The sequence below is a fragment of the Podarcis melisellensis genome, assembly GCF_964234715.1.
Source record: "Podarcis melisellensis genome assembly, chromosome: 6".
Lineage (NCBI taxonomy): Eukaryota > Metazoa > Chordata > Lepidosauria > Squamata > Lacertidae > Podarcis > Podarcis melisellensis.
This window is the reverse complement of record NC_138538.1, coordinates 70901549-70927210: the sequence shown is the minus strand read 5'-3', so window position 1 is coordinate 70927210 and position 25662 is coordinate 70901549. Positions and strand designations below refer to the sequence as shown.

The window sequence follows — 25662 nt, the reverse complement described above, 5'->3', positions numbered from 1 at the left end:
GCAACTCATTTCCAATTTCTGCTTTTAACCAGTTTGGGTATGGCAAATTGCTGTTAACTACAGAAGTTAGCCTGATATATTTATAAGCTCCATTCCACAGTATTATTACGGTAAGACAGAAGAGGAACACTTGTGGCTTCCAGCTACTGCCAGATGCCAACTTCTGTGGTAGGAGTTATGTTGGGCCATGGGGTCCATCATTGTCTTCACTAGGGTTGAGGATTGTGTGGCCCTTCACCATCTGACTAATGTTCCCCATTCCTGGTCTACTTTGACTCTCCAAAATTTTGGACAGCACTGTCTTCAAGTCCCACAAGATGCTGGGAATCAGAACTGAAGTCTTCTTCTGCTGAGCTACGATGCTTCCCCGAAGACAATGCTGGCTGGGACAAATGATCATTACCCAAAGATATTCTGGAGAGCCCAGAGTTCCTACCTCCGTGGTAAGGACCGACAAACAATCTATGCACTTTTAAAAGCAGTGGAGACTAACAGGTTAGCTCAGGGCAAAATAGTGCCCATACAACAAGCAGTGAGCCTAATTAGGCCTGCGGGGTCTTTCACTTTAGTAGTGAGGTGGGAGAATTCAAGGGTCTGGGGGAAACTGTTAGGTTTTGACGAAGGGAACACTGTGGTTTTTCATAAGGCAAGTGCATAGTCCATGGTAGATAGTCTGAAGGACGTCTCGAGGATGGGGGCTGCCACCTTTCAGAAATATACAAGACAAACAAGGGAAAGGAAAGCAAAATTTTGTTTGGCCTTAGTAGCAACATGTTAGCAGAAGCTTTCCAGGTGGAGCAGAGCCACTAGGCTGCTTTCCAACAGCATTCAGCATAGATCAACAGGGCCTTCTCAGTGTCTGCTCCCTCCCTATAAAAAGTTAAGACTGGCTCCCTCTTTGTTGTTGTTCTGCCGGCAGGTGAAGACCACCTTGTTTTAACCGGCTTTTGTGAACTGACTGCTTTTAATAAGTGGGCTGATGCTATGCTGCCGCCTTTGTTGTGCTTATCTGTACATTTTTAATATATAGTTTTAATTCTACTAATGTTTAACTGTTTTCAGTTCTTGTTCCCCCACCCCAATGCTTAAAACAACAAAACACTAAGATTTCTAAAATGTTTTATTGCTACAAACATACATCTTTATCACAAAAAGACTACAAGATATATTGTAACATGTATTTTACAATGAGTGATGCAGTCCAAAAGACGGCCACACTCACAACATAATTCTTAAAGTTTATGCATTCTAAAACAAAGTAGCTGTAGCATTCACTTGAAATACCTTTGTGCTGAAATGATTAAACGGTCTCGTTCCTTTATTTCCGATTCTCAACACCAAGAGAGGAAAACCAACATTAAGAACACATACACCATACAATGTTTAATCGAATCTAACAGCCACCGGCTTACTATTAAAGCTAAACTAAAAACAGCTTTGCCTTCATTTTAAGCAAAGGTAAAAACAAAGTAACAAACACATTTTCAATTTAAATGGAATGCATGCATAGCGTAGGGATGGTAAAAAGCCTTATTTCTAACTACTATAAATTTTACACTTAGCCACGGAAACAATAAAAATAAAGCGGCATTTTCCTCTACTTGTGCACATTTCACGCATTTAAGCATCCTCTGTTTGGTCAAGAGTGAAGTCGGTTTGTTCTGCAGTCTCGGCTTCCTCTTCTTCCTCGGCTTCTGCTTCCTCTTCCTCCTCCTCCACTGGTTCGTCTGCCTTGTCTTCTTCCGCTTGCTGCTCAGGAGTCTGATCAGTAACTTCAAATGGATTTTCACCCTAGCAAGAACATTGATAAATATTAGCAACACTGGGCAAAGCATGTTGGGTGAAGAACAGAGTGGAAGATGCAAGGAAACAGCGGGATAAAACCGGATACACAATTCCCATGGCATGCTTAGAAGGCATCTTTAAATAATGAGTGTTACGAAACTGCTGCAAATATAAATAAGTAAAACGATAGCCTGCATTTAAAATGTACGTGCAGGAACAAGCAGGATTAATTCTGTATTACGTTTTTGGCTCACATATTCTGCAAAGTTCAATAAAATCACCATTGGAGGGGGGGGACCAGATAGGTAACACACTAACCCCAAAATCTTATGATCCCTGGGAAGGCATCTCAGAGAACAAAGGAAGCATTAGACCTCTCTCTGAGGATAGAGACCTCTGTTCGATCTCATCATGGTGATCCAATGTTGGATGCTTCCTTCCAATGCCACGTAAATTTATTTAGCTGTTGACCAACTCTGGTGTCAGTCAAGGTGAAAAGCAGGCATGCTATTGATAAGACTGGAAGCGTGCCAGGGACAAGCATGGATCTGAAGGATCCACAACCTTCCCAGTACCTGACATACCTACAAACCAGGGAGAAAACCTAATGTAGTGAATTTCCCTACTATTAGGAACAGTGGAAGGGAAATAATTTGGGGCTGGGGGAAGCGAGGCAGGGATATGAGTAAGGTGGATAATCTGCTTTCAGTCGCCATTCCCCCTTCCCTGTCCACCTCTACAACGCTATTTCTAGCTGCCCAGTGATTAAATGGAATACTTATAGGGAATCCCCACCGACAGATGTGCATGTCATTTCCAACCTACAAGTTTAACTGTTTACCTATTTATTTCAAGCAGCTTCTTTTCCTAAAAGAGATATTTTAATGTCGCAATAGATGCAAGCATTTTAAGTATTACTAGTCTCCTGTTGTACTACTCAGTAACTTTTAAGCCAAGTGACCTGTGCATTTTAAAATTTTATGTTCCGTTATGGCAGTTTTCCTTCTATGTATTTTATTTCCCAATTATGCAAGCTGGTTTGTGATGGTCGTGCCCTGAAAGCTGCCTACAAATAACAACAAGAGGCCAGAAACTAGACAAAGAAAGACTGTCTTTTGGTTTTCCTCCGGCAACCAATCAACAGGGCTTTACAGTAGGAACTGTTTAGTCTTCCAACAGGGGAAGCTTGCCTGCCCCTCCCTGGCCCTCTGGACAATGGACTTGGAAGCCAAACTGCCCCTACCAATTCATCTACATTCGCAAACTCAAACCACATTAGGCTGCTGAGGTTTTCATGGCTTGATAGCCACACGTTCCGTTTCTTCCATTTAGACCAAATTATGTCTTAAGGTAATGTAAGGCAGTTAATACTGAGTACTACTCAAGCTGAAATTCATGTTTCTACTTAAGAGCTGCAACTTTTAATTGATCAGAAATATTTCAGTTCACTAAAAACACCCTCTTATCGAACAGGTTTTTAAGAAGTAGTAACAAGTAAAAAACTGCAAATGACAAGCACTATCTTAATCCTTTCCACCTCACAAAGGAGTGCTTTTTCTAAGGTATAGTGTACATTATTACACAAATAGTTTCTTGCACTGGAAATATTTTAGTCCACAAATATTTGCCATTTTAATTGATCAACAGACAAGCCCTTCTGATCAATCAATTAATTTTTATTTATTCTGTTTGCAGCTGTTTTATCTACCAATATGAAGTGCAGGTACCCAACTAAAAATATAGGATTACTTCACTTATAAATGATCAAATCGAGAAAATCATGCAGGAGCCGATCTTAAGCATTCTTTATCTGCCGCTAAAAAGTTAGGTCATACTGCAAGCTTACCTTGACATAGCGCTCATATCGTGCCTTCACAATTGGGTTATTCAATATGCTGGTAGCAGTTAGTACGCTCTCTCTTTTAATTTGCTCTTTGTAAGTCTGTAAACAAGATTATACTGTAAAAACAAGCACTAGAAACCTATTCCAAAGAGACATCCAATTCCCATTATAACAAATGCAATATTAGCCAGACATATGAACTGCTTATTGAAGAGAAAAGTAAAAGTAAAATATTCAGTAAAAAGTTGAATTACTGTTAAAAGTGCTATGCACCAACTAAACAACTGGCTTTAGTGCAATCATAAAAGGATATAGTTTAGGACTCTGCGGTTTTATATTTATTATGGATCATTAAACGAGAATCTGCAATGATCTTCAAACCCTACTGGTTTTGATCAACTGCAGAACAGGATTTTGATTTAAGTATGAATCCATTTTGTCTGCATTAATTTTTACGATATACAAGCGCATACTATTTGAGGCCTATTGTCAACACCTGGAAGTAAAGTTGGCTTCATAAAGCGTTGTAGCAGTTCCCGTGTTTTTAAAACACGCTAGCAACACCCTTAATCTCATCAAAATAATGTATGGCTTGCCAAGTAACCACATTAACAAACACTTATTCAATCACTAAATTTAAGCTGTATACAAAATAGGACATGAATTACTTCGTTGGTTATCTATTAATAGCACTGATTTCTCAGGGGGCGGGGAATGGTGACAACATAAAATTCTATCCATCTTCCAGTCAACCACAGGAGACGAAATGATAAGAGCAAGCTATAAATGGAAAACACACAAGGTAGCAGAAGAGGCGGCAACAGTGTTAGAAACTGGGATAAAAAAGCTAGGAGCCAAATGGCTTCTGGGACCTGGGTTGTGGGTGTCAAAACAGAATGCCGTGGGCGGGGGGGGGGGGCGCAAAACTTTTTATTTATTATTTTGAGAAATATGAACTAATAGGCAATTCACATAAGTGTCACGTTGTTAATATCAGATTTTTAGCAAAAATTGTTAATACATATTTAATTTGGTGTTGACAATAAAACTTTTGGTACCATACTTCAGTTTTCAAAACACTCTACTCTTTATTGTTAAATTCCTTAACATATTGTCTATCCTTAACATATACTTCGAGGCTTCAAAGCACATACATTTCAGTAATTGTTGAGTGTCAGCCAGGTGCAAAACATGGCACCCAGACTTTTGGAGGTGCTTCCAAATGAAAAATCTTTAGGTCCAAAATGTGCCGGGTGCCCTGCTAATTTCGAACGGTAGGAGGCAAGGTCATTTTTGTCCAATACCCTTCCTCCCCTCCCCCAGTGCCACTATCCACTCTGTTCTGGAGTAACCTCCAACTCTCTAGAATGGATCTGTTGAGAATACTGGGACCGCTTGAGGGGGCAGAGGGAGAGAGGAAGAGAGGAAAATTGGTGGAAGAAACCCGTCCCCATTATTGGATGCTTCTCCAACGCATTTCTGTGACCGCAAAGGCACCAACTGGATTAAGGCTATTATTATTTTTTTAACTTGTTTTTATAGTGGGGAGTAAGCTGTATTTTTAGATTTTGGTTTTCAATGGACTTTCAATAATGTGAAAAAAATCTTATTTTCCTAAAAATATCAAGACAATTCCTTATTACCCCAAAGAGGAAAAATATCAGCGTTGACTTTCCTGTCAGTGTTTCAACATAATTTTGGGGTAACCTCTCCTCCTCCTGTTCATAGGAGTCCATACATTATGAGCCACAAAGGCTTTACGATCCTATGTGTGCATGGTTGCTTCAGGTTACCTGCAGTACTGCTGAAAAAGTTTCACTGGAGTTTAGTACTCACCTATTTGGAAACTAAACCTATACACGGGGAAAGCCAAGTAAGTGCAAAACTATGATTGGACTTCGTCCATCATAAGAGCAACTACAGAGGTGTCATTATTAACTGCAACGCTAACCATTTATTTGTGGAAGGATGGAGTTCTCCTTATTGCTTTTGGAATGGCCTGTCGTACTTCGTTTGTGTACGTCCAACTGTCTGCACAAATGAGCACAGAGCTTAAGTTTTGCTTTCTACTCATTTTCAAATGATTCTAAGTGTAGAGAACCATAGAATTAGGGGGAAACGATCTAATCAAAGTTGAAATTCCAGGAGGAGGATTGGCACTAAAGGTGATCTTAGCTTTTGTCAATATTCTGTATCCATCTACAGCTTAGTCCTAGCGAGCAAGCCATTGGGTCACTGATTAGATTGTGGGTGTGGCCAAGCTGAATCATCAGATTCCAAGTGGAATCTTCAGTTGGCTGGGAAAGCCAATCCCATAGCTTGTGGTGTGGCACCCACAGCTCTGGGCTAGTATGTAAACTTAACCACTACCCAGCCAGATCTTTCCCAACTGCGCTTAGATTTAATATAAGAACCAAATATATGCATCTCATTAGGTACTCTCCCTTTCTTCTGCTAATTTACACGGGAGCTGGTATGTCTTAAACAGGATTGTTAAATTTTGTACTACTGTGTGGTATAATCATGAACTCTTGCTGATATTGACGGCTGAATGACATGGCAAAGCAAACAAAGGGGGGGAAGCGTGGGTTCAATGAAGCAACGGACCAAGACACACACTAGACCAGGCACCCCCCACCTGCAGCCCTCCAGATGTTTGGTCTACAACTCCCATGATCCCTACCTAGCAGGACCAGTGGTCAGGGATGATGGGAACTGTAGCCCAAAACATCTGGAGGGCCGAAGGTTTGGGATGCCACCACTAGACCATCTTTATCCCTTTAGTGGTCAATCAATAAGGTAAAAGGAAACTCTACAGTCAAATTTTACCGTTTTTCCCTTTGCATGCTCAGGAGATTTTAAGTGCTGCTGAACAGAACTGTGTAGAGCAGGAACATAAACACTGCATGCAGAGCAGAGAACAGTCTCTACTTTCATCATGTGGTCATCAGCCGTGACACCTGGCAAAGAAACAAGTATGTTAAAGGTAACAGATTATGCTAAGAGAAAGACATGTAGTAAGGGTTAAGGGATCTGTGTGTGCATATCGAACAAAAAGGATTTTGCAAAACCATGAGACGAAAGGGAGGAATAAGAATTTCTTCCAAATTTATGCCAATTACCGTATTTTTCGTCCTATAGGGCGCACCGGCGCATAGGACGCACCTCGGGTTTTTTGGTAGGGGGGAATGAATAAAAAAAATTATTTCCCCCCCCCCCAGCCGCTGCTGCCGTCCCAAGCCTTGTGCACACCTGCCCGAAGCACAGGGCGCCCTCTGGAGGGCTCCCCGTGCTTCGGGCTGCCGTCCCAAACCTCCCGTGCCCGGCGGGACCTCCCGCCGGGCGTGCAAGGCTTGCGCACACCCGCCCGAAGCACGGGGTGCCCTCTGGAGGTCTCCCCGTGCTTCGGGCGGCAGGCTGCCGCCTCAAGCCTCCCGCCGGGCACGCAGGGCTTGTAGACACCCGCCCGGAGGGCGCCCTGTGCTTCGGGCTGCAGGCTGCTGCCCGCAAGCCTTGTGAGCCCGCGGGAACTCCCGCCGGGCTTGCAAGGTTTGCGGATAGCTTGCTGAAGCCTGGAGAGTGAGAGGGGTCGGTGCGCACCGATGCCTCTCGCTCTCCAGGCTTCAACGAAAGCCTGCATTCGCCCCATAGGACGCACACACATTTCCCCTTCATTTTTTGAGGGGAAAAAGTGCGTCCTATGGGGCGAAAAATACGGTAATGGTACTATCACATTTAAATGTGATAGGTTATTCTACAGAGATTTACAAGTAGGCATCAAATATGGGAGTTTTGCAAATGCCTGGTGCAGTGACATTTACCACATTTCTCCTCCCAAAATTGATTGTTTTAAGTAACAATCACTTAGGTTTACAGAACCATTTGCCCTTGCTAGTTAAATGGGAAGTCCCATCGAGTCCAATATCGTTTTCAAAATGCATTTATTAAGTAAGATTCATAGGGCCTCTTGACGACAAACTCTTTAAGCGGTGTATGTAATTATCCATAAAATGCAGCGAAAATCTGCAAAACTATTAAAACACAAATATACATGAAATATAAATTAATTATCAATAAATCAGAAATAAGATCAGTAGAATAAATAAATAATACAAATACAGCTAACTTGTACACTGTGGTAGCCTTGCTGGAATAAGAGTTTTTGGCAGGTGTCTAAAAACAGGCCCTATCCCAGAGACCAGCACCCCCAACTTCTGAGTTGGTGACCAAATTAGGAAATATGATTTGGCCTTGTTAACGTACAGTTCTAGACTGTGCCTACATGACAAATTTGCTATGCTGACACACAGCAGACGCTTTCATGGGCTACTTGCCTTCCATAACATCTTTTTCAGTCATCTGGGCAGCTTCCATTTGGCTAGTAGTCTGCTGCTTACGCATAGCGGTCTTCTTGAATTTATTCACCATACATTCCTTGGTTTGGGGAGGGGGGAGAGAGTGTAATCACTTTCAGGAAATCAAACATTATCTTCACTTGTTTTAAATTCACCTCCCACATACTGAAGCTACCAGACTCACTGGCCAGGATCCAAAGTATTATGAAATTAGTTTGATGAGCCCAAAGGGGGTTGGTGCTTGAGAGAGAGAGAGAGAGAGAGAGAGAGAGAGAGAGAGAGAGATATCTTCTGAAAACAGTAGAGGCTTTCACCACTACCCCATAAAGACAGCAGTGTTGCAAACTGCTTTTGTAACTGAGAAGATTCAAAAGCATTTTGCAATCCAGCAAAGGGGTTCACTAGTGAAAGAAGAGATCTTGAGAATTCCCCTGAGCTAGCACTCATGCCTAAGCAAGCTCTTTCAAACCTGATCACTGTGCTATTCTTGGTCAATGCCATCCCTGCCATGCTGCAGCAAGATGAAGCATTTATCCCAGGTGTATAAATGAAGACAGAAATTGGTATCTGAAAGGTGCAAGGTTATTTTAAAGTACTGGTCCTAGCAGGGGGGTGGGCTTTGTCACGCAACACACTCCATGTATAAAAACAAGTAACATAAGTGTTCAGAATTCTTTAATGTTATTTATGTTTAGGAAAATGTATCACTTTACTTATGGTGTTAGAAATACTGTTTCAATTTTCCCAATTTAAGGTTATTGCCACTGTGAATTGTGCATTTCACAAGCCAATCTATAGCTCCATTTAGACAACTTACATGTAGAAACTCCATCACAACCTTATCGAACTTGGTTTGCTTCTGAATATGATCTAACGTTTCCTGGTGAACAGGACTTTCCAGATGAGCTTCAATGTCTTTTTCTTCAAATGTTCGAAACTTGCAGAATGAGCAGGTGAATGCCATTCTGGCAGAAGATAGAGACATGTTGCACAGAGAGATATAGAATTTGTTAAAATCCTGCCACTGCAACACTCAATTCATTTCATTGACAAATGTTATATACGGTTAAAAACACAGAGATGGTTCCATCACAATAATCTAAGTCAGTTTGGAGTTTCTTTTGGACCCTTTAAGCATGTGATTCATACAAGGTGGCAACTGAAATAGAAATAAGTGAGAGTACTGTATTTTTCGCTCCATAAGAAACACTTTTTTCCTCCTAAAAAGTAACGGGAAATGTGTGTACGTCTTTTGGAGCAAATGGCACTGCGCAGAGGAGAGCTGCGCAGCGCCCCTTCAGCGAAGCGGGAGGAGAAACAGAGCCTCTTCCGTTTCTCCTCCCACTTCACTGGAGAGGCGCTGCGCAGAGATGGAGAGATTTCCACCCCCTTGTTTTCCTCCTCTAAAAACTAGGTGTGTCTTATGGTCATGTGTGTCTTATAGAGCGAAAAATATAGTATCTTCTGAATAAGCATGCCTTGGGTTGAAAGGCAAGACCAGTATTTCATCTCGTGGCACCTTAAAGATTGGAACAAATGTGTTGTGGCACAGGCTTTCATGGACCAGAGAGAAATTCAAATGAATCCTCATTCTGATGGGACTCTAGCCCACAAAAGATTCTGCCACAAGGCATTGATCTTTAATGTGCAACAAGGCTCTTTGTTGCAGACACATGGTTACCCAGGCAGAGGTGGCAGAAAAGTAAAAGGCACACCTAGTTACACATTTTAATCATGCAAATCCCCAAATTTCATGTGGGGTGGAAATCTTTATAGTGTAGGCTTTGAAACTCAGCGCTTCCCTGACTGGGTAGTGTGTCCTAGACCTGGACCTGTTTTAATTCTTTTTATTACCTTTCTAACTTAATGTGCCGAGCCTATTTTGGGGCCATTATATGCTTTATATACATCCGCATTTTAGATTCCCGGCGCTGGCAACTAAATCTTTACATTATTGTCTTAGGGTAATTTAAATGTCATAATGCCAGTAATATCGCTTTGAATCTTGTTTGGTTGCTTGTCTCTAGCATTTTATTATTAATTATTATTATTATTATTATTATTATTATTATTATTATTATTATTATTATTATTATTATTTGTCTTATCCTGCTATGGCTGTATGCTAATGCAATAAAGGCTTGATTGATTGACTACAATATAATAGAAATCCGCAGTATTAATCTAACAGAAGTGACTCAACAATCCTAAAGTTACTGTACTCTAGAGAAAGAAATATGTTATCGCTCCTGTTTAAGCAGGTGATATTAGTCAAAACAGCAGCTACTTTTATACTTTCTGCTTGTTAACAGAACACACCAAGTCCAGGATTTCAAAGTTTATATAGAATCAAAGACCCCAGACAAATCCAACATAGTGCAAATGGACACCCAGTTCCGCAACAGCCTTCTCCTCCCTCCTCACCCCTCCATGCGCTCCCAAAATCTGCTCCACGCGTTTGAGGGCATGTGGAGGGAGAAAAGGGACAGGAAGTCCCATTGAGCAAGTGGGTGGACATCATTTGATGTCGCTGTCAGACAGTGCTGAGCAAGTCTTACTTGTCAAACATTAAACCACAGCAGTAAATCACAACAATTACCATTTTTATATAGCATTTCAAATGTTCCAAGTGCCACAACACATTTATTTCATGCACTACACCTCCATATTGAACATGGAAACTTGCAATGAGCTTATGACCATGGCAAAATTTGAACCAAGAACCTTTGGGCTTGCAGCTCACTTTTAGCCACGATACCAGCCCTGTATTGTTAAGTTTTCAATGTTTTATGTTTTATTAGGTGGAAGCTGCCCAGAGTGGCTGCAGCAATGCAGCCAGATGGGCGGGGGTACAGATATAACAGCAGCAACAATAACAACAACAAACGGGTAACAAAACCAAATAAACCCATTACAACTTGTGAACCTTCCCACTGAAACTAAGCACACACTCTTCACAAGAGGATTAAATGATCATTCGCTAGGAGATCCCTCAACATGGTGTGCAGGCATTCTGTCCTTACAATGAATAATTCTTTGGGTATTCCTGATAGTTCAGGAATAATGGCTTATCATGAAATACATAGCGTCTGCCCTTCCAGATACATGGAAATATAGCCTACTCTCTATGTGGCATTGGGGAGCTCAGGCATAAGACACCATGGAGCAGGCAGAGCAAAGACAGCATAAGGAAGATGCTATTCCCACTTTGCACGCCTGTGAATTTTGGCTGGGGACAAATTCATGACATTTCAACCACAAACCTGTAACCATCACCATACTTTTCACTGTTCTTCTCCCTTCTACGCCTTTGCTTCTCTCTTCTTGCCTCAATTCGACGTTTTTCTTCCTCTTCATTTTTCACCTCCGGCTTGACACCTAAAAACAATTAAAGAGATAAATAAATCATTGCGTTCTAGACTCCAACAAGAGGGAAATGTGAAGTCCAACTTACCCTCAACCACTACACTTAGGGCGTCATTAAGGAGGAATAAAGTCAAGCCACCTATGCCAACGGCATCTACCAGGGCTTAGTTAATTTAAAGCTAAAGGGAATATCCAAGCATTTCAGTGTAGGTTTGAGAATTAGCAAAAGATAAAGCCAACCTAACCTCATTGTGCCTAGATACTAAAGGCACTACTATGTAAGGGAACAGCAGAGAACAGTAAACAGTTGTAGAGCCTACAATCAAGGAGATATCAAACTTAATGCTGCATAAAATTTATGCTGTTTTAAGCTAGATGCTTCCTGGTTTTATTGTGAAGACAGCTTATTGAATAGGGAAAACTTATCTGAAAAGGAAAAGCATGCAATCTTCAAAATCCCAATAAAATGGAACACTTTAACCCTAAACTACAACACAACATTGAGCACAGGTTTCCTAATCGTTCCCCCCAAATGATTGACAATCTGGTGGGTTTAAACACAAATATCAAAATGTATGAACAGTCCTCATTCTTCCAAACTTGCGATTGCATATTCAGAAAAGCAACTTCAAAATTTCGTTTCAAAGATGTTACTGATTCCATGCATTTATGGGGGGGGGCAGGTTTTCAATTCACAGGCAAAATGGGGTTTTTGATGTCAATCTGGACATGATTTTCAAGCAGCCAAACAGCTGTTCTCTCCTTTGCATGTCTCTTTGAAAGAAACATCTGCCTTATTAAAAACAGGTACCAATGATGTCAATTTCTGACTGCTATTCACACCCAAGGTAGGAATAATAATCAGAACAGCCTACAATTACTTTTGGAGGTGATAAGCAAACAATGGAAGTACTATTCCCCCAGTACATAGAGAAAGCACTCCACTCCCATTTTTACACACACAGAGAGAAATCCATTCCACCAAAGAATTCCTAGGCCTCTCCAAAGTGCTCCATAGGGATGAACTTGCAATGTGGCACCTTACCTCAAAGGAAACGCAAGTGAGTCCTTGTTTAACTGCTGTATAAGCCATCTGACATCGGGTTCTGTAGAGAGAAAGTCTGCACCTTGCCTCTCAAGATCAGCAGACACCTTCTAAATCTCTAGATTTACTAAAGTCCAGAGGAATGGAGGCTCAAGTCCAGAAACCAACTCAAGACTCCTACTTTCCAGCATGATGCTTCATTTGAAGATTTAAGCGGAACAACTTGTGAATTTGCTAAGGTGCCATCAATATGAATCCAGATACAACACTACACTAGAATCTCAAAACAGGCTTCAGTGGTAACCTGAAGTGGTAAGATGGTTCGATTTTGGAGTAAAAAAAAAGAAGATTCTGCTTCACCTTGTAATCATAGCAGCACAAACAGTATTTCAGTGAACAGTATTTCAATGGAAAGCCTATTACACAGTATGAGATACACCCAAGGTTTTGAGACAAACTCCACACAATTTGTAGCAAGTTCCCAGCATTCCTCATTTATCATACAGACCATATACAATAGCAAAGCACATCAGGGGGGAAAGAGGTTTAGGACAGAATTTCAGCCTCAATGTAGAATTTTCTTGCTTGTGGGTTTGAAGATATGGTTTAGCAACTGAAACATCTTTCTCCTAGAAACAGATAGTTTACCTGTTTTAATAAGCAGCATGTATAAACACAACCAATGTATGGTGAAGAACAGCTGGCAGTTGGTCTACTTTAAAATCAATACCATGAAATATTAAGTAACTACAAAGATAAGGATGATCAATACTAGAGCTCTAATTTTAAGTGATAGCATTAATGCTACAGGAAACAGAAAGTCAAATAAGCGTTGTGTATACATGATCTGGGTGTAGAAAAGAAAACGTTATCACAAGCAAGTAATGATACTTTTGTCACAGTCAAGAGCCATAGAACTAAACGTTCTCTGTTTTGAAGATGAAACACACAACTGCAGGAAATAACACATCATTAAGTACAGTTTTTCTTGAAAATGTCACCAGATGAAACCGTAGAGGCACTGTACCTTGAGTTACCTGATAAAATAAGCAGGCTTACCTTCAAATTCCTGACAGATGCCATCACAGGCATCTTGTGTAAAGTCTTCATCAGTAATTGCGCCACCTGCTTCAGCTTCATTACCCTAATGAAAGGTCAAAACGCACAAGTTTCCAGAGTAAACAGATGAGCGGACAAAACGTGGCACATTAATTCCAGAACGGGAAGAAAACATTCATTTCAATTCAATTCCATTAGCTGAAGTGATCAGCTTGAATTAAGAGGAATGAATTAAAAAAGTAAATTCTGGTTGTGTATTTCTGTATGTTAAGTTGCTACAAGACCATTTTTAGTGTGGTGATGAGTAAATCTGGTTGCATTGAACACTGTCTGTGGGCGAGTGGAGCAGGCATCCACTCATTCACAGAACAGGACTTCACATTCCTCTCTTCTCCTTGCCCTCTAAAGAAGATTTTTTCGGAACGGTGGGGGCAGGGCAAAGGGTGGAGAGGAAGGTTAACTTCCACTATATGATAAAATATTGGATTCCGCTGAAACTGATAATTTTAAATTCCACTTATTTGGCATTAACAATCCATCAGTCAAACCTTTTGAAGAGTTGTGCTATTACATAGCATAATGCATTTAAAACTGTAATTATCATTAGAATTGCACCCTTAGAGCTAATGAATATTAGGCAGGATGCAAATGTCCTCGTCGCTGACATGCTTGACTGATCACAATTATTTTATCATATTTGGAACATCTACTTTGCACATGGCGTGATAAAATATTCTGATCAACCAAGCATGTCAGCTACAAGAGCATTTGTATCTTGCTCAACATTCAGGCTCTTGACGGGACAAAGGCTTCTATTTTCCTGGCTTTTCTAATAGCTGCCCAACTCAGAAATGGAAGTCTCCTTATCCTTTAATCTTACCAACATGTATTTCCACTTTCCTAATATTAAGTTTCCATTGTTCAACCTGTGCTCTTTCAACTTTAATGAGTTGCCCCATCAGTCTCAGGAGGATGTACGCTATGAGACCATTCCCATATACAGCAAATTTCCTGGGGTTCCCTACATGGTGTCCATCATCTGAAGTCAGAATGGAAGCAGGAACTTTCCTGTGGTGGCACATGTGACAAGGAGCACCAGAACTGTTACACTGAGCTTTTAGCGGATGTCATTCAACATTTGTATTCTACCAGGCTATGAGAGGGTCTTTGGTTTTTGTGTTGTGCCATGTTCATGCAGCCATTTTTTATGTTTTCGTTGTGTTCATTCTATTACTAATGTTGCATTGAGTTCCATGATGGAAAGGAAGGATATAAATGTATTAAATGTGTTTTTTAGAAATGCAGGTTTCATGACCAAAATCTGGAAGTAGGTGAAGAGTCACAAGTACATGGCTTTTATCTTGCCTTTCGGTTATGTCTTATTAAGACTAAAACCCACAATGGCACATATAAAAGAACCACCAGTTGCCTACCCTTAAAATTCAATGGGATGCATTCACCTAACCAGTCCCATCAGTGGAAGCCGAGTGCAACGTCTTCCACTTCTGCAATGGGGCTTTCCCCCTTCCTTTTCCCCAATCGGGTTGTGGAGGGTCAGGTGAACCCCCAGAATGGAGCAACTGGAATAGTGTGACACTGAATTCTAATCTGTTTAGATTGATCTCTGGATTGCACCACAGCGATCCTCACTCTTGTATTAACAGCAGGTTCTTATTCTAGTCCAGCACTATCAAGGGGGTGGGGAGAGAGAGAGAGACTGAAAAATCTCATTGGAACAGGCATCACTGTGCCCCATGGCCTTCTAGATCATATATGGTGTTTGTGTTAACTATCAAGACACACTCTAATGCTTGTTGCAAAGTACAATATTTTGCAAAGCTGGAGATCGTTACCTCTGTAGTAGCTTTCTTGCTTGGTGTCCATGGTTCTATTAGCATGAAAGGAGGAAGAAATTTAAAGAGAATCAAGCTGCAGTGTAATATTTTGTCTCACCTAGCGTTTTGCTTAAATCCTTGGGAAACTGGGAAAATAGGAAGCTTGGTTATAGAAAACTGAAAGAATACGTTAAAGAAAATAGCATGCAGTTGCAGGTTATATAAAAAACCACAAAGAAAATACATATAATTTGAATTAATCAAGCTCTTGCACTGGTACTGAAATTATATCAAAACTGGGAGAATGCAGCAGAACTAGCACATGTAGGATTACATCATCATACTGTGTAATTGGTTTTCCATTCATTGGTTACACACCTTTTAAATTCAATTCACCGTTGTTTATATCACACTTAAAATCAGTCATCGTATTGTGCGCATGAAAGAATCAGTTGTGTTTTCTACATTTACTCTCAGACTCCAAAGGTAGAATAGCATACCTGAGGCTTTCAACAGACCACCAACCCCAGTGAGAGGAATTAACAAGAAATGGTAAACAAAAATTTAGACCATCTCATTGATTACACTGTGGAAACAAGACCATATGCAACAGTAGAAGACTTTTTTAAAAAGTTGCTTATTCATATAAAGAACAAGTTTTAAATCTCAGGTCTTAAGCCTAAATCTCAGGTTGGCTTAAATGAGATGAAGACAACTGAAACGAGGTTTTGAAGATATTTCCAGCAAACAGAGACCACTGTCAATTTCTTGCTGGTTGAAAACAAAAATCATAGCTTAAGGGCACCAGTAGGACATAAACAGGATAATCTACCTCAAAATAAAGACAAAATAGAAACAGGTGGATGGATGAAGGCAGAGACCCTTATGAGAAATCTCTCAATCTAGTCCGGTATGCTTCTACTCTAAGAGGAAATTTAATTTCCAGTTTTCATTATATATATATTTAATATCTTTTGTACCTATTGCACAGGCCACCCCTGAACACAAGCTATAGCTGATGCGATGTTAGTGAGCAATACCCAAATGCACAATATTAGATGAATACAGCATGTGACTGTATTTACTCAAATCTAATGCTCACCATTTTTGGCCAAATTACTTTGTGAAAATTAAGGTGTGCATTAGATTCGATGGCACATTTACATTTGCAAGCAAATACTTATTTTGGTTTCAAGGTTCTGAAAGTAAATTTGGTAGTACTTATGCCCCCATCCCAACCAGGATTCCCTCTGACGACCCATTACTCCAGCGTTCCCCAACCTGGTGCCCTCCTGATATTATTGGACTTCAAATCCCATGAGCCCCAGGCAGCATGGCCAGTGGCTGGGTTTGGGAAAATCTGCTTTACTTTCTCACATGCAGCCATTCAGGAAGAGCAAACCTGCCCATCAACACTGATGGCAAGTGGCCCAGTCTCCATCACCTAGGGATACATGTGGAGATACCATGCAATATGTTACAGTCATTCCACCCACCTCTCACGTTTCTGCCACAGAACTTAGCCACATATACTCCATTCATCGCAATTATGAGTATTTCACTAATAGAGATATTGCAAAGTGGCATGTGTGCCATTTGGAGTCCTCTCAAATTTCAAGTCAATTCACACACTGTGCCCAAAAAGTATGAGGGGAAAATTTAGGATGAAATACACATACAAAGCAATCCGTACAAACAAGCTTAGTGAAGTTAGTGCAGAAAAAAATGTTAACTTTCTGTTGTTTCAAATAGCAAGTCAACAATCTTTGCAGAAGGGAACAACAAAAATATCTGATCTGAATATTGTATTTCCATAAGCATTCAAACATTAAGGTCTGAAATTCGTCTAAGCAGCAATTGTTCTCTTGGTAACAATCCTACAGAATCTAGCAAGCAGTCTTCACAATAAAAGAAGCCAGAAGAGGTTCCAAAATATAGGCGTACATGTATTAAAGGACTAATTTCCCAAGATAACATTTCACACAGGAGAATAGTATATAGGCACAAATCTGATAAAGTGACTTCATTTTAAGTAGCAGATTAAATTTTCTAATTTGTGCTAGTTTCAAAAGGGGCTTTGAGGCTGAAAAATGAAGAATGGCAAATCATCATAAATGTCTCCTCCCAGAAAAAGTTAAATAGCGCTATTATTTGTATCTTTCATTCAATTACTTACTAGGTTTGTTTTGGTTCATCTTCACATTAGGTTTTGTCAGTTTGGGTTTCTTGATAAATGTCCCACCTGGTTTATTATACGGCTGCTGTATCATTTTTCTCTTTATTCCTCGTGCAGCTACTGCTGCATTACTGGGTTTGTTATGATAGTCTACCACAATTCCAGGTCTATGCATGCCTCCAAAGTCTCCCATGTACTGTAAACAGGTGAAGAGCAAGTATTAGAAAATGATATGGCTGGTTAGAAGAAACATAATTCCTACAAATACATATTTACAAATATTTTAACTCCAGGAAAAGAACGCAATACTAGCAAGTTAACACACATCAGAACTGCAAGCTTATTCATTTTTCAGTTAATTGACCACAAAGTGTTTATATTAAATGAATTTCTGCTTATGAGAAGTCATAAATCCAGATCTTGAGTTATATTCTAATTTCAGTTATATTCCCTCTCTTCAGATTCTCCAGATGATACATTTAACAAAAGACAAAGCCAAAAACGTATTTCTATCCTATATCAAGAAGAGGGGGTTTGCGGCAGTGAGTGCAGAAAAACAAGACTGCTTTGTATCATGAAATGTTTTGAAACAAGGATCAAACTGTCATCTACTGGTGTGAAAAAACTATTTCCTCTCTTCCTTTCTCAGACATCTACATAAGGATGCTTAAATTGGCTTGTTCCACACATTTTAAGGCACTGAAAATAGAAGCAAACTGAAGAGAAGGAACCAACCAAAAGGCAGGCAAGCTTTCCTACAGATACATTTAATTAAATCAAGCAAGCTCATCTGACTGGATAAGTGAAATCATATAAGCAGAAATAAGTTTCCCTAACTTGACTAACAAATAGCACTAGCACACCAGAATATGTTAGAGAACATTAAAATAATATGCTAACAAAGTCCATGCACACGTTCTAAATTTCACTTTGTCTACAAATTGGTCCCTAGCAAAAAACAATCTAGCAATATCTCCACGCTGTATGTACATAAATCAAAAGGACACTTTCTAGGCGATTTACATTTGCACAAGCAAATATTTCCAGATCCATTAAAGGTGCAATGCATTTTAAGTACAGTAAGTAGCTTATTCCTCAAAGTATTTCAAGTTCAAGAAAGGCACACTTAAGTTTTAAAAAGTGAACTGTCAATACTCCCTGAGACTTTTAACTCACTCAGTATCATAAACCTACTTAAAAAAAAGAAAGTCTTGACAACAAGGGCTACACAAATATGCAAAGTACTTTATTACCAAACTACAAGAAGGCTCCTAGCTCCTTTTATGTCTCTCTGCTTTAAATCTTATTATGCCAATTGTACCCTTCAGAATGCCACATGGCTAAAAACGTTTTTGAAAGAACAGTTTAGGGATGCAGACCACCTTTTCTTTTTTTTAAAGATCTTTATCTCTACATTTAGGCTATAAATAAACTACTTTATGCTTTTTTAGAGCTAGTTTCTTGAAACATATTATGCTGATGATATTTATGATAGCATATATGTGATCAAGACAAACTTCTATAACTTAACTATTTGTACTAAAATGAGATATAAGATTATAAAGTAAGTTAATGGGACATCATCATCTTATAAACCTGAAGTATTTCATCAGGAGTCTAGCAGCTGTTTAAAAGTTTTTCCTGCTATTATTTGAGGGTTTTTTACTCTTTTCACAATGTTTCAACTGCAATTTTGAAGCTGCACTGGAACATCACATTCAGCATGCAAGAACATGTTGTGTGCAATTTTATATATAAATCACGCAAGTGTTAGACAAAACTGTTCAGTGCACCGTTAGTTTTCATTCTGAAACAATTAGTTAAGTTGATGGCGCCCCTTTAACTATAGTTTCAAATCACCTAATTTCTTATTACACATCTTTATTATACCCATTACTCCACGTAAGTCTAGTGACCTTACATTAAGTTAAGAATGAGTATGTAGAACTGATTGCCTGCCTATCAGGACAAAATCAGATGTATGGCATTCAACCTCTAAAATTCAACAGTATACATACATTGCACCTTTAAGCTACTCAGAACGGAGAAAGGTTCTAATTAACCTTTACAATGATTCAAGACTTCTCCCACTAGCCAAGATGCTAGTGTTAACAAGGAAAAATGCAATTCCTTTTAACCCCTTTTAGACCAAACCCATTGCCTTAATCTTCACCTTTCAAACAAAAGGAGAGATTTGATAAAAGCCTTAGCAACTAATCTCTTAGTGCTTTACTTGCAAATGAAGAAACACTGGGTGCTAAGTTCTAGGTAAATACCAAACGGGATTGGGAGGTCATCAACCCTAACAGTTTGGCCAAAAGTGCACTGTGTTTGGACAGCGCCCGTTTGTTTTAAATGCTATGGTCTTGAAAGGGTTTAAAAGAGTGACTAGTGAAAAGAATCTGAAAAGATTCTGTACTTACTCCTCGGCCACGGCCTCTGCCTGTTGATGGTCCTCCAAAAGCATCATAGTTTCTGCTTCCAAATCCACTGTCAGGGTAAGCAGGCGTTCCTCTCCCCCGAGAGCCTACAGGTGCAGGCTTCATATGGGGTGAAGAAAAACTGCTGTAGGAAGAGTAACTCTCTCTTCCTCTGTCCTCCATAAACCCAGGCCTCAACTTTGAGCGTGAGTAAGGTGCTTCCCAGCTAGACCCGCCCTGGTTTCTACCTCCGAAAGAGTCAAGGCTATTCCGGTAGTTGCTGTCAAATCGACCACCATAACTACCTCCGAAGCGGCTTTGTTCGGGTTCATTATAACCATAGCCAGATCTGTACAGATCTCGCCCACCCAGAGAAGACCCGGAGTCATAAGACTCATAAGGTCCAAACCTGGAAAAGTTGCAGTGAGGAAAAAAAAAGTAAGCTTACTAAAGTTAAAACATTTCAAAAGACAAGTCATCAGTTGACATTTATCAACTCAAATCAATGTATATTTTACTTTGGTAGGGTTTGCCTTGATTAGGGCTGGGCAATTTCAAGATATGACCAGACAGAAAGCTATCTGAGCCATTTTTCTATAAAAGTAATATTAAAAGTTCAGAATACCTGAACTTCACTAAATTTAGTCTATCAGCAGTATTTAAACCTCATTATTTGTGCCCAGACCTAGTCTTACAGATGCAGGCACCTGCACAGACTTAAAGGTTAATAAAACTATTTTATCTTTGAAGTCATACCTAACAACAGTTAACAGCATTTAAAAGGCTTTCCTCTCAATCGGGAAAGTTGTGATAGTATCAATAATGAGAGGCAATTACAACTTGATACTTTTTTCTTTTAATCCCTGCAAAGTTCACAGTGCAATTATTTAATTTTCTTATTTCTGCAACATACAGTCCAACTGCCAGAATACCCCATATTCTATTATTACATTTGGCATATTCTAGAGACTAAAGAAGGTACTTTAGTATAGAACTGAAAAGGCAAGTATAAGTTTTCAGTATCAATGTACCCTTGACAGAAGGAAAGGCTATGCATGACATGCAAACATCAAAAACCATATAGAACAGTATTTTACTCATTTACTGAGGTACAGGAATAGGCAGAGTGCAGGGGGACATAGTTGTCAGGTACAACTGCACTATAAAGGGGAGTCTCTCCCAGCATAAAAATATAATTAATTCAGTAGAAACAGAAAAAGCCTTTACTTTGAAAATTGGACACTGGTGACTATGTATACTATCCTCGTCTACAACAGCATAACCCATTTTCATTTTTAAAATTTCAGTCACACAAACTTGCATATTTAAAATACCATCTACAGAAGTATCTATTACAACAGTGATTTTAAATTAATTCTGATCAGTGAACTCCAATCATATGCAGATTACTAAACGGTAGGTACATCTTAAACATTATTCTTGAGACAGTTAACTTTGCGTAAGTATTGGATATCAACCAATTCTTCAACAAAACTGTGCAGTTTCCTGATTTTCAATGTCACAAAAGATCTTGTGGATTCAGGGTTGCCAACCTGCAGTCTTGCATTCTCATACAATAATTAAAATATAAAAATGGAATACAACAAAGTTTAATGTTTCATCCAGTTATTTTGTTTAAAATGCACAGATCTTAAAAGAAAACCAATTTTGCAAAAAAAAGGATGGCCTTAAGTTAGTAAACATGAACTGCAGGCACCGTGCAAATCCAAAAGCTTATCAGAATCCCATTACAGCGCTAAGAACAAAATGGTAAGATCACTGCACAAAAAATTTGTAGAATAAGCCAAACACACATTTTAGTGTAATTAGTACCTGCCAATAAAATAATCTGGACATGACAATTTGTCTACAAGGGAACATTTTAACAAAATGTATTAGCGCTAAATAAGTGAAATTTAAATGTTCCTTGAAAATTGAAGACTAAAATCAAATCAAATAATGTAATCAAAATTGTCTACTTCAACTATACGTTCTATGCTGCTACTTCAATGGTGATGTCAGAGACTCTAGATCAAATGCATGCAGTCATCTTAAAATCTGTTACAGCACTGTACATCATTAAAAGAATCCAACCCCAATATTTTTTTAAAAAATCTACCACAGTACCTTCCTGTGCTTTTTTGCACAGGATCAACATGGCATGTTCAAGGAACACTTAAATTCAATAAGGATATATTGTCAAACATATTTATGCTTTCGTTTAATACGTAAGGCAAGTGATTCAGTATTTTACCTGGCACCACCACCGCCTCCTCCACCACCTCCATGACTTTCCATTCCATATGACTGGTTCATATAAGAGTCCATGGCTCTTGGGCCACCATAGGCACCATGCCCATAGTCACGGTCCATTTCTAAGAAAGGAAGGAAGTTGATTTCATTAAAATGAGACTCGTGACCTCTTCTAGTGGATCAGCAATAACAGTGTAAGCCACCTTGGAAAAAAGGTTGGAAATAAACCTAACAATAATCAAATAAAGTGCAACTAATATACTCTTTAAACCATGGGTAGGCAAGCTAAGGCACGAGGGACGGATCGGGCCCAATCGCCTTCTAAATCTGGCCAGCAGACGGTCCGGCAATCAGCGTGTTTTTACATGAGTAGAATGTGTCCTTTTATTTAAAATGCATCTATTTTTCAAAATAGTCCGGCCCCCCACAAGGTCTGAGGGACAGTGGACCATCCCCCTGCTGAAAACATTTGCTGACCCCTGCTTTAAACCATGGGCTCCTGGCTTGTTTCAAAGCTGCTAGCCATAGTTAACTATATAGGCAACTCCCAATTTAAGCAGGGGTTATGTTCTGTGCCTCTGCACATGTAATAGAAATCATATATATTGCGAGCAGCGTGGAGAGTCCACCAATTTTAATATGTCTTCTCAAAGTGTAAGATAGCTGGATCTCACCCAACGCATGAGGCCCCCTCTGGGCTGTCTTCCACCAGAACAAGTAAAGGGGAGGGGGAGCCTGAAGAAGTTTTTAAGAGCTGGCACACGCCCCACATTGTCTTTTGGCAGAAGCAAAAGACGCAATTTTTTAAAAAAACCTGCCCTGCAGGAAGGGGAAAACCAATTCAAGGCCTAGTTCAGTCACTTTCCTATTCTCCAGGGTTCCACCAGCAGTCATCCACTTCTAAATGAAAAACATGTGTTCTTTACGGAGACACCAGCTCTTGTAGATGCCATTTTCTCCTACACAATAGTATTCTTGGCTTTGTGGAATTACTTGACTGCAATCAATCAACCTCTCTGATACCAGGATTTGACAGATCAAGGACTGGCACCCCAAACATAGCAGAACAAAATACAAACATAAGACTACAGATTTACTATTATGCTTCTCTGCTTTGGACTGCCACCTACTGCACTTAGGTATAGGAACCCAGTAAAAGTACACTGGGTCCCAGATGTAACCTCTGAGAAGCAGAAGGCATGTGAATTGCTTTTGTGAACTGTCTACTTGCATTTTTCCTGTCCCGCTCTTGCAGAAAATATAAGAATAGCAGTAATGCAACTTATGGCAAAAGATCTGGTAGGCTTTCCAATCATTGTTAAGAATAAGTTGTCAACGTAAAAACAACAACTATTAAAAGCTCTTCATTCCAAGGAAGAAGTATTACAGCTATAAGAGAGTTTAAATGGAAATATCCTTCATTTTCTAAATTCAAACTTATGAACTACCCAGATAATTTAGTGTTTTGGATGCGCCTAAAAAGATATTCCCACCAAATGCTGTCCCAAAGGCTTCCCCAACTCTTGGATAAGATTTGGGGATGGGGGCAACGGCTGTAGAAGGAAGGGGGAATAATAGAAAATGCTTCCCAGTGCCCCTTCATGGAAGCCTCCACTGGATCAGAGAGCTTCTATGAAGGGTTACAATTGGGGGGAAACCCACTGGCTAAAATGTTTTGATTTGAAAGACAGTTAATTGATATTTTAACCTACCCTTTGACGATTACCCTTACTTTTATATGTTTTATTACAAATATTCTGTGTTTTAAATTCTATTTTCCGTCACTGATTATTTGGGGTGGGGGGGTTATTGGGTTGCTCTTGTTTGCATTTTGATTATGTATTCTGGGTTTTTATATTGCAATTTTATCCTATGAATATCCCTGAGACCTGTGTGTATAGGGCAGTATATAAGTTTAATAAATAATATAGTAATAATAAAAATAACACATTGGGCAGCAGCGTAGCTAGGGAGGGGGGATAGCTAGGTTTTATTTTGCCCCAGGCACAGCCTCTAAAGGGGCACCATTGAAACTTGCAACCTGTGTGTGCAAATGCCCACAGGGTGGGTGGGTGCCAAACCGGGTCTTTGACCCGGGTGAAATAAAGCCTAGTCTCGCCCCTGGGTTGCTGGGTGGGTGGGGTGAACCTAGGAAAAAGGTTTCTCCACGTGCAGCTGTGGCTGTTGCAGGAGCCCCACCCTACCTACCCGCGCGCCCTCGCAAGGGCCAGGCTAGGAGATAATGATGAGATATCGTACTGGGGTGTGTGTGTTTGTGTGTGTGTGTAAGCGTATTCAGGATTTTCATTTATAACAAATAAACATCTCGACGACAAGAAATGCAAGCAATTCAACAATTCTGGCAAACCTCGAGTTCTGCCAACCCCTCTTTTCAGCGGTTCCAGAAATCCCCCCTCCCATCTTCTTTTTCCCCCCTCCTGCGTATCCCAATTAATTCCATTTATTCTTTTCCTCAACTATATCAGCTGTTTTAGGAAATGCAAGCTTCCCCCCCCCCGATAACCCTGTGAACGTCTTCACTTGCCTGAAAACATTCAATAAATGAAATTTAAAGGGGGGGCGGGAAGAGCAAAAAAAAAATAAAAAGTAGGCGAAATTAACTGGTGGAGCATTAGTATTTATTTATTTATTTATTACTAATTTACTATTACTATTTATTAATTTAAAAGGGGAGGTGGGAAGAGCAAAAAAATTAAAAAGCAGGCGAAATTGAGTCCCCCCCGCACAGACCCGGGCGAGGCTCTGGGGCTCTTTTCCCCTCCCCTCCCCCACCAACATGGCGCGCCCAGCCAGGCCCGTTTCCCGCCTCCGCCGCAGACCCCGCCGCCATCTTGAGTCCGCAGCGCCCAGCCCGGCGGCGGCGGCAGCCTCGTCGCGGCCTCTCCGGAGCGCCTCACCTTCCCCGTAATCCATGGCGGCGACAGCCCTCGGCGGTGCGACCGGGCTGCTGGGAACGTCGGCGGCCTCCTGGTCGCGTCTCCTTCCTCGCCGCTTCGCCTGCCGCTTCCTTCGCACCGCGGGCGCCCAAGTGAGGCCGGGGCTGAGAGGAGCGCGGCTGAGAGACCGCCCCCGGAGCGCTCCGATTGGCTGCGCGGGGTCGCCGGCTATAGAGGAGGAGCGCGAAGGGGTAGAAGGTCCGCGTAGAAAGGGGCTCGGGCGGCCCCTCCTCGGCGGTGGCGGAAGTTGCTCCGAGATCTTTCTCCCTCTCAAGGGTAGGGGAAGCGTAGGCAAAGGGGAGCGCCACCTACTGGGCACCGCCGGATGTGCGTACGCCGCGCAGCGCCGAGCGTGAACTGCAAGGTATCTCTTACGGAGCGTCGGCTCGGAGCAGGGTTGCCATACGTCATCTCCGGGATGCGGCCATCCGGGAAAATCCGGGCGCGTGGCAACTCGACACGGTTTTCCATAAGTAGCTCAAAAACGGCATTCCCCCCCCTTGAGATTTTGCCAAGAAAGAAAAGAAAAAAGCTCAACATCTTTTCTTTTTTCTTTAAAAATGTTTTT

General features: G+C 40.6%; 1 protein-coding gene across 4 annotated transcripts; it reads right to left on the bottom strand.

Moving 5' to 3' along the window:
- Positions 1-1102: 1102 nt before the first annotated feature.
- Positions 1103-25566, bottom strand: ZNF326 (zinc finger protein 326). 4 transcript variants are annotated; one of them, XM_081914241.1, is made up of 12 exons: positions 25056-25566; positions 22139-22259; positions 19888-20293; positions 17465-17660; positions 15307-15341; positions 13454-13538; positions 11247-11361; positions 8801-8948; positions 7963-8062; positions 6458-6588; positions 3632-3727; positions 1103-1791 (listed from the first exon to the last, which is right to left on the bottom strand). In XM_081914241.1, the coding sequence occupies exons 1-12, from the start codon at positions 25069-25071 to the stop codon at positions 1621-1623; spliced, it is 1620 nt and encodes a 539-aa protein (XP_081770367.1). In that variant the 5' UTR covers positions 25072-25566; the 3' UTR covers positions 1103-1620. The 4 variants fall into 4 exon arrangements, with proteins under 4 accessions (XP_081770367.1, XP_081770366.1, XP_081770369.1 ...); XM_081914240.1 differs by having other exon boundaries at positions 11265-11361; positions 25056-25246; XM_081914243.1 differs by lacking the exons at positions 13454-13538; positions 15307-15341 and having other exon boundaries at positions 11265-11361; positions 25056-25241.
- Positions 25567-25662: the final 96 nt, after the last annotated feature.